Raw genomic sequence first — 13,837 nt, forward strand, 5'->3', positions numbered from 1 at the left:
AGCACTGACCCCTCTCTGGCTTTCCTTGTCCCTGCACCATGCCAAGCTTTAGCACAACCAATCTGGGTTCCCACTGAAGGACCCACAAACAGACTACTTGGAAAATACCATGAAACACTCACCAACTTCCAGTTGCCTCCATGCTTGAGATCCACAGAAGACAGCAGGGTGAGAGCCTGGACGCCAGGGTGAGGCTCTGAGCACCCTCGGCGACCTCATCCTGGCCGCCTTTCTCCCAGCCTCATCTTTTCTGCCTCTCCTCGTCAGCACTTTCCTTGTCCCCTCTCCTGTCGACTTCTACCTGCTACAGATACTTTTTTCTCTGTTGTACCCCTCTCCCCATTTGGGCATCAGTGCTTCTCCTCTTCCGGAGTAGAGTCAAGTCTCCAAACTCCTGCAGGATGTCTGAGAAAGACTGAAGAGCAACGGCGTCTCCGAAGCTGTCTTTAGAGCCCTCTCCGGAGGCTAGGACGCCTTCTAACACCCTCTCCCTTCCCCCATCTGTCTCCCTTCTCCCCTCCCCCACGCCCTCCGGGCCCTCACCCTCCTTTCCCTTTGATTCGGCAGATCTCTCCCTCGTTCCCTTTCTTCTCGTGGACCCTAAGCCCATTTCCCACTTCTCTTTTTCGCCTGCCACCCATGCCACCCCGTACCCTCCCCACCCCACCCCCACCCCATCTTCCTTGGTCCCACCACCCTCTTCTCGTCCTTTCCTCTCCCACCCCCACCCCCGCTGGCTCCGGAGCCGGCGCGAGGAGGTGACGATTGGCGAAGTTCTGCCGGGACTCCGGCCCCGGGACAAGGAGCAGCTCCGCACTCTGCTCAGCAGCCGATGACGTCACGGAGTTTTGCGTACGTGATTGGCTACTTCCGACGGGCGATCCTGGAAAGATTCTGCCAATTGATTTCTTTGTCCCTCTGCCTCTCAGGTTGAGTTGGGGGAATAGGCCACGGACACTGTACACTACTTCACAAAAGGGTTTAGGAAGAGAGCCGTGACTCAGGCCTTGGGCGTGTGTTGTGCCAGATGAGGGAGCAGAGTCAGTGATATAAAGTGGTGGGTGGGACTGAGGGCGGAGGAGAACTTGAGAATCTAAACTCTGGATAGAAGGTAACAATCTGGGAAGGCGTGGGGCAACTTGCAGCCCCAACTGTGGTCTCTTGTCTTCAGTGCTGAGGGTTTTACCTTGAAACAGAGCTTGGGCTTTGGAAGCAGGCATTTAATTTCTAGTCTTTGTTCTTCTGTTTGTAGGACCTTGGGCAAGTCACGTCATTCTGTCTCCTCTCTGTGAGGTAGAAATGATAATACCAATATGCTTATTTAACTCGTTTATTTAAAGGATTAAATGGAATTTTCTAATTATTAAACCTGCCATTGTTTTAATAGAGAATATGGTGTAGCAGAAAGAATCCTGGATCAGAAATGAAGAGTCTTTGTTATCTTTCATGTTTCTGTATGACCTTCACCAACTCACTTCTAACCCTTGTGGGCCTCATTGTCCTCTTCTGTGAACTGGAAGAACTGGACCCGACGATCTCTAAGCTCACTGTTGGTTCTAACCTTATATGATTGACTGCTAAAGCTTAGCATCCTCCTTAATTCACCCTTTCAAACAAGGACTTCACTTCCTTTCTCAAGACTCTAGTTAATCTCTCCCCTTTGTGAGAAGACCACCTTCTCTTAGGTACCCTGGTGAACGTGCTTTTCATAGGGGCCAGTCCTCTCCCCCATCCCCAGCGATGAAAGTACAGATCTCAAACTATAGCAGCTTACATGTAGGGCTCATCCTTGATGGAGACTCTCTCCCCAGGCTACTGGCAAGAGCAGAATTTGGAGCTGGGAACTCTGGCTCCACTCGACGAGGCCATCAGCTCCACAGTCTGGAGCAGCCCTGACATGCTGGCCAGTCAAGGTGAGAACCCAGGCCCCCTCATCTCAATGTCCCTCAGTTCCCTCAGCCATTCTCAAATCATCTCTCACTCATGTTGCTTCCACCCCGTGTGCTCACTCCCCTCATTACCACACAACTCTTCCTCCTCTCCATCTGACATTTTAGTACTTAGTTCTACACCACCAACTTCTCTGGCACCTACTCCTCCTTCCCTCACTCCAGTACAGAGACCTCTGTTTCCCCTACACCTTTTTCCAAAAATCAAATGATTCTGGGAGGAGTGTATTATGCAGAATAAAGAGGTTCTGGAAGGACACGATTGAGGTAGAATTCTTCAAAAGGAAAGGGACAATGGGATTACTAGTCAAAAATCACTATATGGTGAGCAGTAAATGAAAGACTTTCCAACCCTTCCGTTGAAATATTTAAGGAATATGTCACTTCCACATTTATTCAGCCCACTCAGTCTCTGGCTCGCTAATATCAGAGTTGTAGTTTTAGTTCTCAAGTTAGGCGATTACCTGAGGAGCATTCCAGAGAAAAGAGCACTGCCTTGCGAGTCAGGAGGATTCTAGTCCTAACTGGAACCATCGATCAGCGGCATGATCTGAAGCAATCACTTCACCTACATTGCCTCATTGTCTCCATCTGTAAAATGAGGGGATTGGATACCATGAGCCTTAAGATCCCTGTCCGTCCTAATTTTTATGATTCTAAATGCTAAAACTGCCAGCCAGGCTTTGGGCTCCCTTCTGGAGACAGCCACCCAGAGCTGTTGGTGCTTGGTGTCAACGCTGGCAGGTGCCACTTCACTCCTCAGGGCCCCCTCTGTGCCAGGAGTGCTCATTGAATATTCCTTGAAAATGCAACTCTGGGGACCAAGAAAGGTAGGAGAAAGCAGATAAAGTAGGGATAAGGTTGGTGCCATAGGGAGTGTGGGGATTTTTTTTAATTGCTCAATTAGGGAGTGTAGGAAGTATGTTTCTTTGTTTCCGAATCAGAGATGACATTGCTAGTTAAATAACTTAGCAGGATAGAAGAAATTGTGCGGATGTTTCAGAAATCAGAGCTGGAAGGTCAGAGCTATTGGGTCCTAGGAAGTCATTCCTGAAGATGAGGGAATCAATATTGGGAATCAGTCCATGCTGGGGAGCACATGGGACAATATTGGGTGAAGGAAGGAAGTGTCACACAGGCTGAGGGGCTCATAGCTCGAACTGATTGGAAGGTATATTTGGATTCAAAGGCCTCATCCGTATATTATCTTATTATCTTCTTTTGTTTAACTTGACTAAGGAGAGAGGGATTAGAAACCATGTCCCTCCATCATTAAAGGGAAAGCTTTAATCCATTCTTCTTTAAAATAACATCAGGATGGTGAGTTGGGTTTGTATGTTGATTTGGGAAGTGGGTAGCACTGATACCGAGAGGAATATGTTAAGGGAGCTGATGACTAAAGGGAAGTTATTGTTGGAGGAATTGAGAAGTCTGTGTCCAAATGTTCCTGTTTTTTTTTTTTTTTTTAATCTTGTTTGTTTATTTTGCAGTTTTATCAGCTACCTCTTGTGTAAATGAATGTGTAACCCAAGGGCCGACTTGGCCTTTTCTTCACCTTTAGTTTGGGGATTATTAGTTACAATTGCTTCTCCTGTTCCTGCTCTCCTATTTAGGTGGTGGCAGGAAGGTAAAAGAGAATGAGAGATTTGTATGTGTGTTTTCAAAGGTGAATGGTAGCACTCTATCAGAAAAGACACATGTGGAATGATATGTGTAGATTTTGAGTGCCTTTATTCCTCTCCATGTTTGTGGCCCTGTCAGTTCATTCAGCAAATATTCAACAAGTGACTGTTTTTCTGTGCATTCAAAGCAAGAGGAGATAAGGTCTGTCTTCCCCTACCCCTACCCTCACCCCTATTCCTTCCCCCGTAATGTGTTAAAAAGAATACAGAGATGTGGGCCTTGGATGGTCATAATTAGATGAGGTGGACTTTAGCCCAGAAATTGGTGGAGGGGTCAGCACTGTGTCTGGAAACTAACCCTCTTCTACTCCTGCAGACAGTCAGCCCTGGACATCTGATGAGACAGTGGTGGCTGGTGGCACCGTGGTGCTCAAGTGCCAAGTGAAAGACCATGAGGACTCATCCCTACAGTGGTCTAACCCTGCCCAGCAGACTCTCTACTTTGGGGAGAAGAGAGGTAGCGTCCTATGAGTTATCTCCCTCCCATGGGCTAAGGAACGGGGCTACAGAGCTGAGAGGAGATGTCCCTGCAGTCCAGAGGCTGAGAAACATGAAGGGAAGCTATTTGGGGAATCAACAGGCCATGGGCTCCTCCACTGGTTCCAGAGAAACTTCATTATCGTGGCTCTGACCCAGGTCATGCATGGTCCTATAGGGTCCTGCCCAAACTAAAGGGCACCCCAAAGGAGCCGGGAGAGACAGCTGATGACAGTGTTGCCCCAAGGTAGCCCACACATCCAATCTACTTTTCTGAGTATCTCTGAGGCTACTGAGCCCAAGGGCCTAGGAAAGGGACTGAATATCCTAAAGACTGCTCAAACTCAGGAGCAGTTTTGTTTTGTTTTTTTTTTTCCCCTGCCCCAAACCATGCTAGACCCTTTCTCAGAAAAAAAAAAAAAAAAAACTGGCCTGGGATTGGAAGATAAAGATGAAAAGTGCCAGTAAAAGTCTTGCTTCCAATTCTCACGATTTCCCCCAGCCCTTCGAGATAATCGGATTCAGCTGGTTAAGTCTACACCCCATGAGCTCAGCATCAGCATCAGCAACGTGGCCCTGGCCGATGAGGGCGAATACACTTGCTCCATCTTCACTATGCCCGTGAGAACTGCCAAGTCCCTCGTCACCGTGCTCGGTGAGGCTCCCAAACCCCGATGTCTCCACGGCGTGCTTCCTTGCAAACAGATCTCCCTGGGTGGGCCTCTAAAGCAGCCTAGAGCCAAGCAAGTCTCCAGGCATGTTGGGAAAGTTCAGCCTGTATTAATATTGCAATGTAATGAAATGCAAAGTGTGCTGAGTGTAATTCTCATCTTTTCTCCTTTACTTACTGTTTGCTCTGGGACAAATCTTTAACTCCCTTTGAGCCTGAATTTCCTAACTTGTAACAAAAGGATGCTAGTGTCTATTCCACTTACCTCCGAAAACTGTGTGATGTGACACAAACCTGAGAAATATGTTCAGTGTATGATTTTGATTTCCAAGACAAGCACCCTCATTGTCTGCATGCTCTCATCTTGACCCCACGTTTCAATTTCCTTCTTTGCTTCCCTGAGCCTCACACTATGTCTGTGGCTACCCAGTTGTGCTTTAGTGCATTGGGTCATGTATCATCTCAGGTACAGTAAATCTCCCACCACTGTATCTTTTCCCTCTGGGGTGGCCTTTCCTCCTGGTCCTCAGGAAGTAGATCAAAGAGGAAGATTATTTCTCTAGCCTTCTACCCATCAGGAACCAAAATAGAACCCAGATATCCTAACCCTCTGAGAGTCCATCCCAGCAGGGAGAGCTGAGGGTGCCTCTCGTTCCTATCCTGGCCACCCCCTGTTCGTGGCAGGAATCCCACAGAAGCCTATAATCAGTGGCTACAAGTCATCATTACGGGAAAAGGATAAAACCACCTTAAGCTGTCAGTCTTCTGGGAGCAAACCTGCAGCCCAGCTCACCTGGAGGAAGGGTGACCAAGAGCTCCATGGTAAGTTCCTCCTGCCTTGGGGGCAATAGGAGGAGGTGGTGCTGGGGCAGCAGGGAGGAGAGAGGGAGAGAGGGGTACATGTCTGTCTGTCTGTATGTGTGCACATAAGCCACGGTATAGAAGAAGAGAAGGGAATGATAGATACTCTGTGTACACTTGTGTTCGAATGTGTGTGTGTGTGTTGGGGCCTCCATCCTCCCAGTGTGTACATATCCATTTCACAACTTCCTAAGTCTGTCTAAGTCAAGATGCACCATCTGTATGTCTATGGTGGGGCCCACACAATCCCTGCATGGTAGGGCCCACTCTGTGTCTATGTGTGTGTGTGCATGTGTCTGTTTCTGCTCTCTAGGGGAATCTACCCGAATACAGGAAGATCCCAATGGCAAAACCTTCACCGTCAGCAGCTCAGTCACCTTCCAGGTCACCCGGGAGGATGATGGCGCAGACATCGTGTGCTCTGTGAACCATGAATCTCTAAAGGGAGCTGACAGATCCACTGCTCAACGCATAGAAGTTTTATGTATGTCATGGGCTTGTGGGTGAAGAGGATCTGGTATAAGATGGGAAGTAGGGAAAAGAAAGGGCTTCCCGGGTGGCGCTGGTGACAAAGAACCCACCTGCCAGTGCAGAAGACTTAAGAAACGTGGGTTCAATCCCTGGGTTGGGAAGATCCCCTGGAGGAGGCAACCCACTCCATGGGGTTTCCATGGACTGAAAAGCCTGGCCGGCTACAGTCCATAGGGTCGCACAGAGTCAGACGTGACTGGAGTGACTTAGCACATATGCACAGAGAAAAGAAAACAGTGGGTGACTGTATATGAAGAACCAGGCACAGATAAGTAAATAGGGGGAAAAAATAAGACAAGATGTGCCAGTGGTAGGCCAACAGTCAGCAAACTTTTTCCAGCAATGGTCAACATTTTAGGTTTCGAGGGCCATGTGGCCTCTGTCTCAACTAATTAACTCTGTTGTTGCTGCAGGAAAATAGCCATAGATCATATGTAAATAGTGAACATAGCTGTGTTCCAATAAGACTTTATTTACAGAAAGCAGTAGCTGGAGGGATTTGGCCCAATAGGTAAATTTACCATCTCCTGGGTTAGGCCAGTGTTATGCATCTAAATTGTAAATTATAGCAGTAACTGTAGCAAACCAGGAGTCAGGAGACACAGATTCTCATCTGCCCCTCCACCACTTCCTAGCCGAGTGATGTTAGGGAACTTAACCCATTGAGCTTGGTTCTTTATTTGGTAAATGAGAAGATGGACATGGATCACAAAGGCTTCCTCTTGGTCTAACATACTATGAGTTCAAGAAAAGAGATGGTAGGAAAACCACTCTTTCTGGCATAATTAGTCATAGATTTTTCCCAGTATTCCCCCCATCTGCCCCAGCTCTATGATTTTAGGGATTCTGACCTGAAATGGCCACTGTCACAATCTCTACTCCCAACCTTTCTAAGATCCTCATCCCTTTATGGAATCTGCCTTGGAAACAGATGGGAAATTTAGCAATTTTCAGAAAGAACTTTTCTGAGTAGAAAAATCAAGGGGAAAAAAAATAAAGTACAAAGGCAGAAGATAATGAGTTACAAAATAACGTATTTCTTGTCCTAACTTTTCTAAAGACTAGGTACTTTTCTCAAAGAACTCAGACCCTTCACCTCTTTCTTATGGAAGATCCAGACCTAACACCACTGCTATTTTAATCAATTGCCAGACCCATTGCTGACACTTGAATGTGAGGTTTGGGGCAGCGTCACTGTCCATTTAGCAGATTCTCATCTGGAAGCAGACAGCCTGGACCCCAGCTTCGGTGACTAGCTGTGACTGCGGTGACTGTTGACTAGCTATGTCACTGTCACCAAAGCATTTAATCTCAGAGTGGCCCCTGTCTACTTCAGTGAATTTTCATAAGAAGAACTTTGCAAACTTCAAAGGTCTATATTGCTCTAAGTTGTTCCTCTGATTATTAGTTCTGAGTGTAAAGCCCCTGACCTTGAGCTTCTTGTCCTGGCCCCTGGCCAGGGCTGAAGAAGGCCCTCTCGTGTCTGAGTCCCAAAGACTTCTCTGTTAGGTACCAGACCATCTGGCAGTCACTCTCCAGGGACCCTTTTGGCTTCCATGTGATCAGCAGTCAGTCAACAAATGCTATACTCCAGGCACCACACTGGAGGTTTCTCTGGCTTCGGGGCCCCGGAGCACCCATTCTCTCACCTGGCCTGATTCTCTTTGTCCCGTTTGATTGGACTGAAACACGTTCATTAACCGGTTGTTAAGGTTGGCTCTATCCTTAGGGGGAGCTCGGCCTCTTTATCTGTTGTTCTAAACCAGCATCTGGTTGTATTGTTCTGTGCGGCCATCTGGACCCAGCCTCCTAAGCAGCCCTTCGGCATTGGTGGCAGCTGCCATTATTCCTTCCCAGAGCCATTCTATACTGTGTCAGTGCCTTTTTGTAGCCAAAATATGACCCCCATCTCTTGCTCTTTCCAAGCTCTCGCTTCATTTTTGGACTGGCCCCCAAAAAATGATGCTTTGTGTTACAGCAGTGCTTCCTGTTTAAACTGCCTTGCAGAGAGGATGGAGAGACTGTGTGCTCAATCAGTGATCAAATTCATTTTTTCTGTCAAAAATATGTATTAAGTCCCATTTATGTGCTAGGCACAGGTGATCCCGTGATTCCCCTGCTCAGCTCTCTGTTAAGACATCCCTTGGGTCCCTAGTAAGGACGGACATGACCCTACTTCTCCAGGGTTTTTGTACATCCAATGGCAGTAGTAGTCTTTGCTCACAGAGGTAGGGGTAGGGTGGCCTTGGATGCACAGCCTCTTGGGCTCCTAGGCCTTTAGAGGTGGATGCTGACATGCATAACTGAATGGTTTTGAGATGGAGGCAGTCTAAATGGCATGGGAGTTTCACGTTGACACCATTTCCTTCTCTGCAGACACACCGACAGCGAAGATAAGGCCAGACCCTCCACATCCTCGCGAGGGCCAAAAGCTGTTGCTCCACTGTGAGGGACGTGGCAATCCCGTGTAAGAGGATCCGTTTCCTGGACTTTAACACACCTCTGCACATGAAGACTTCACCTCAAGTCTTCCTGTCTCCTTCGTGCTATCTGAGCCTCTCGTTTTCCTTGACACTATCAAACAAGGCCCATCTTCTGTTTCTCCTGCAAAGCAGCAGAAGTGGGCAGGGGCCGGTCCCCGACTGAGCCCCTGAAGTTCCCGTAAGGAACCAAGCCACAGTTAGATACAAGCTCGGCAGTCTCCCTTGTCCCCAGGCTGGGCCTCAAAGGGTCACCTCCCCGTCCCCCTGAGCAGCTCAGTGTCTCTGGCCCCTTCAACTGCTCAAGCCCCCATCACGCTGTCCTTGACTTCCCTGTTTGCAGTTTTGTTTTCTCCTTCTTTAGCTCCCTGCCCTGCTCTTTCCTGAACACTCCGGATTTCTCTGCCTCCACAGCCCCCAGCAGTACGTGTGGGAGAAGGAGGGCAGCGTGCCACCGCTGAAGATGGCCCAGGAGAGCGCCCTGATCTTCCCCTTCCTCAACAAGAGCGACAGTGGCACCTACGGCTGCACGGCCACCAGTAACATGGGCAGCTACAAGGCTTACTACACCCTCAACGTGAACGGTGAGCCCTCCATAGCTCTCGTCCAGCAGACCCCTTCTCCTCTCCTCTGCCTTCTGGTCCTCTGATCTTTCCGTCTCCTGATAGCCTCCCCAGACCGTGGCTGGGAGTGGACTAGGAGGGCAACAGTCCACCACTGGAGGGCCCGAGGACTCAGGCTCTGGGTCCACTCTTGGATGTGGAATAAGGAAAAATCGATGGGATGCTGGACTTTGATCTGCCTTTGTTTAGCAGCGATGACCCCGGTGATACCATCCTTCAATCTTTGCACTCACCTGGCAACAAGAATAAGAATTGTGTGCCCAGCCCCCAGAGTCACTCATGTGTGCGTGTAGAGGCATCTGCCTTTGCAGCAGGGCTATCCTCAGAGTCACTTCTGTGACTAATACAGAATGCATGCTGCTACTGCCATCTCCTTTTCTGAGGATCTTTGACATGCTATAGAGAATCCATGCAGAAAACAGAGATAAATTTGTACTATGCGGAGAGATAGTTAGAATCTTTTTCTCAGACGCCATATCGTCTAGAGAGACCAGATGATGTTCCTTCTCTGAACTTCTTCCCAAAGGTGTGACTACAAAATTCAGCTTCAAGAAAAGTGACAGGCTAGGCCTCTTTATGAAGGGTATTTTTGAAGAGCCCCCCCACCAATAATAATGGGGGTTTCCCAGGTGGTGCTAGTGGTAAAGAACCTCCCTGCCAATACAGGAAGTGTAAGAGATGGGGGTTCAAAAAAAGAGGAAATGGCCTCCAGTATTCTTGCCCATTCCAGGGTTCTTGTCTAGAGAATCCCATGGACAGAGGAGCCTGGCGGGCTACCGTCCTTAGGGTCGCAAAGAGTCGGACACGACCGAAGCAACGGAGCATGCAGCACGTAGTAACACTGAGTCCCGCTAGAAACTCAGGGTTTCCTCACACTAGGGGAAATGCGTTGTCAGGGGAACATCAGAGACTCCCTTACATGAAATGTCCATTAAAGCAGTGTGGAGATAGCAATCAGGCCTCCCAGGGATATGAAACCAGAGGTCTTGGGACTCCAGGGGCAAACCTCAGCAATGCAGGAGCTGCTTTGGCACAACAAACAAAGCTATTGTAGGGTGCCAGGAGCAAGGACAATGCACCAAGGTTCTGTGTCTGCCCCCAGATCTCTCCAGACCAACTCTGATGACCATTGGCAGAGAAGGAAAGTTCCTGTGCCCCTGAGGTTGGTCTCTTGCTGATCCCGCCACTCTGTGCTAGAAGCCCAGTCCTCTCTGACTGATCTGCTTCCAGTGCTGACGCCTGGTGGTAGAGTTAGTTACTGCATCTGCCTCCAGGGAGAACTCCAAACCGGGGTTGACTTCCAATTACCTGGAGTGAAATCAAATGGGAGTTATACCTAGAGACACCAACCTGTAATTGATGAACTCAGAGGTCATTTTCGCCGTGCCAACCTAGGCTTTCCTAGGGAATTTTCATTCTTACAGTCTTTGGGATAATTATCTAGAATTGATTTTTAATACAGATTATATCTCACATTCTCTTGGAGGTAGGGGAAAGGAACAGTGGATAATCTCACTGTGTTTCCTCCAGTTTGAACCATCACACCCACTCCTCCTATCATAGGGCCACAGGGACCTTCTTCTCCCTCCCTCCCAAGCAGAGCATAAAAACCAGAGCATAATTTTTTTTTTTCCCCCAAATAAGGTGGAGACAGGCAAGGAGCTAAAAGGCTGGCCCAGTCAAGCCAGAGGAGACATAAGGTAGGAGAGGGAAAATGTACGAGAAGTCAATGAGGCATCAAGACTCAAAGTGAATCTATAAAAATAATAATAATAATAATAATAGCTCTCCCATGGGTGAGAGAGCCTTAACTAGAGCTCGTATAATTTTGGACGCATCAGAACTGTTTCCCAGGCGTGCACACGGCCTCCTCAGACCTGTGGGGCTCTGACTGTGACTGTGGCTCTCCTCGGCATGCCTGGCCAAGCCTGTGCTTGGGAATCTGTCCTCTGGAGACACTGCTGTGGAGGACAGATTCTCTATATCTGATGACAGAGACCATCAGAACTGGGAGGAAGAAGTTCAGTCTTTGTCCTTCCGACAAACCTTTGGATGGTGGGGAAGTGAAGATGGAACCCCAGACCTTTCTGATGAGAGGAAGATTGGGTCTTGCTCGAACTCTAAACTCCCTGACAAGAAGGAACAGTTTTCTTTATACAGGGAATCACAGTCCACTGTCTATCCACAGTCCACGTGCCTATTCCTGTCTCTAACATTTTTTTCACTGTTCCTTTCCAATATGAAATCAGGACAATGCGTGATTAGGTTGAGAAGGCCCCCTAGAAAAGCCAGCTCAGAATACCAAGCAGACAGGAGGTAAGAGGGTATGGGGGATAGGGAAAGAATATCCTGATAACCCAGAAATTCAAAGAAAGACACTGACAGAGAGAGAGAAGATGAGAAATGATGTAGAGATCAAAGTGTTGATCTTGGACCAAGGTCAGGCTTCAGGTTCACGAACTCAGAAGGTTAAATGTGAGCATATATCTATTTATTCTTGAATACATTTTTCAAAACATGTACTATGTTTCAGGTACTGTGTAAGAAACTAGGTGTAAAGTGAAACATGTCCCTTTTGCTGGATGCTGCTGCTCTGTTCTCTCTGTGGTGTAAGATGCTCCATGGCCTGGTCAGACACGTGGTAAGGCACAGGCTCTTCCCAGATCTGACTGTGTGCTCCCGTCTCCCCCCAGACCCCAGCCCAGTGCCCTCGTCCTCCAGCACCTACCACGCCATCATTGGAGGGATCGTGGCTTTCATCGTCTTCTTGCTGCTCATCCTGCTCATCTTCCTCGGTCACTACTTGATCCGACACAAAGGTCAGAGGCACGAAGGAGCATCAGGAGGACTTGAGAGTGGACAGGGAGATCATCAGGGGCAGGCAGGGTAGGAGCGGGCTGAAGGAAGGGCCTTCGGAGTCTCAGTGAGCTAGATAGAGTGTCCGAAACCCTTGGAGCGTTGGTGGGAGGAAAGAACACAGCCAACCTGTGATAACTGAGCACCGCCAGCCCCATAGTCAAGCCTGATCACTTGGTGATCATCCAAGTAAAGTCAGACCTTCCCACTCAGTCAGCTGCTGCTCCCATGCTTCTCTGCTTCCCGGGCTGCTTCCAGACAGAACTGCTGGAATTCTGCATATCCCTCCTGTTTCTTCCTGCACTTTGCTCCTTTCGGTTCAGCCTCGTGTTTTTTGTCCTTTGAGCTCCTCACCCCTTAACCCCATACCATCCCTTTCCTTTTCTCTCCTCTCTGTATCTCTCGGAGAAGGCAATGGCACCCCACTCCAGTACTCTTGCCTGGAAAATTCCATGAATGGAGGAGCCTGGTGGGCTGCAGTCCATGGGATCCCTAAGAGTCGGACACGACTGAGCGACTTCACTGTCACTTTTCACTTTCATGCATTGGAGAAGGAAATGGCAACCCACACCAGGGTTCTTGCCTGGAGAATCCCGGGGACGGGGGAGCCTGGTGGGCTGCCGTCTATGGGGTCGTACAGAGTCGGGCACGACTGAAGCGACTTAGCAGCAGCAGCAACAGCTTGTATCTCTGCCGTCTCTTCCTCCCCTCTCCTCATATGCCTTCCTCTCAGATTTAGCCCTCTGTTATTTCTTGTAAGCTAGCCGCCTGGGTCTTAGTTGCATTGCAGCACATGAAATCTTTTTAGCTGTGGTATATAGGATCTAGTTCCCTGACCAGGGATTGAACCCAGGCCCCCTGTGTTGGGAACACAGAATCTTAACCACTGAACACCCAGGGAAATCCCTGGCCAGCAGCCTGACTCTGTGGACTGGTCAGATGCTAGCCAGATCTCAGCAGCGCTGTCATGGAGCCGACAATGCAGCTTCCCTGTTACCACGATATGAGCACACACGTGTGTATATACACATACACGCACACATATACACACACATACACACACTTTTTTTTTTTTTTTGGTCTGTGTTATAGATGAGACTAAGAGCAGGCTTCATCAATTCTTAGTAGTGTGTTTAGGTGAGAGATAGCAGCAGCAAGATGCTAATTAGGGCAGGTGGGGAAGAAGAAAGCTCTAGGTAGGAGAAAAGTTACAGAAGCAAGGTGTGGGTGAGTGGGTGGGAAAGTGGACAGGGGGGCCTCCGAGATTCGGAAACTGCTCCTGAAAGAAGGAGCCTCTTCTCTCTCCCCAGGAACCTACCTGACACACGAGGCAAAAGGCTCCGACGATGCCCCAGATGCGGACACAGCCATCATCAATGCAGAAGGCGGGCAGTCGGGCGGGGACGACAAGAAGGAATATTTCATCTAGGGGCGCCCCCCAGGGACCTCATGGGGACGTCTGGGGCCATCACCAACCTGGACTTGTACAGAGCGACCCCAGGGCCGCCCCTCCCGCTTGCTCCCCAGCCCCTCCCCCACCCCCCTGTACAGAATGTCTGCTTTGGGTGCGGTTTTGTACTCGGTTTGGAATGGGGAGGGCGGGTGGGGAGGGAGGGTTGCCCTCAGCCCTTTCCGTGGCTTCTCTGCGTTTGGGTTATTATTATTTTTGTAACAATCCCAAATCAAATCCGTTTCCAGGCTGGAGGGG

General features: G+C 49.0%; 1 protein-coding gene and 1 long non-coding RNA gene across 3 annotated transcripts in view; one reads left to right on the plus strand and one right to left on the minus strand.

Annotated features, from left to right (window-relative positions):
• Positions 1–657, minus strand: part of LOC104993538 — a 75,742-nt gene extending 75,085 nt beyond the window's left edge. The window contains exon 1 of the long non-coding RNA XR_825841.1: positions 123–657. This is a non-coding gene — a long non-coding RNA (uncharacterized LOC104993538). The remainder of the gene's footprint in view (positions 1–122) is intronic.
• CADM3 (cell adhesion molecule 3) overlaps positions 1–13,837 on the plus strand; it is a 31,277-nt gene extending 17,440 nt beyond the window's left edge. The window contains exons 2-10 of one of the 2 annotated variants that reach the window (XM_010846844.1): positions 1,812–1,913; positions 3,948–4,088; positions 4,611–4,763; positions 5,463–5,600; positions 5,953–6,123; positions 8,547–8,637; positions 9,065–9,234; positions 11,967–12,092; positions 13,440–13,837. In XM_010846844.1, the coding sequence (XP_010845146.1) occupies positions 1,812–1,913; positions 3,948–4,088; positions 4,611–4,763; positions 5,463–5,600; positions 5,953–6,123; positions 8,547–8,637; positions 9,065–9,234; positions 11,967–12,092; positions 13,440–13,558 (1,211 nt within the window). In that variant the 3' untranslated portion in view covers positions 13,559–13,837. The remainder of the gene's footprint in view (positions 1–1,811; positions 1,914–3,947; positions 4,089–4,610; positions 4,764–5,462; positions 5,601–5,952; positions 6,124–8,546; positions 8,638–9,064; positions 9,235–11,966; positions 12,093–13,439) is intronic. The other variant, XM_010846845.1, reaches the window with a different exon arrangement.

This window comes from Bison bison, unplaced genomic scaffold (assembly GCF_000754665.1).
Source record: "Bison bison bison isolate TAMUID 2011002044 unplaced genomic scaffold, Bison_UMD1.0 scf7180017864240, whole genome shotgun sequence".
In the NCBI taxonomy this organism is placed as follows: Eukaryota; Metazoa; Chordata; class Mammalia; order Artiodactyla; family Bovidae; genus Bison; species Bison bison.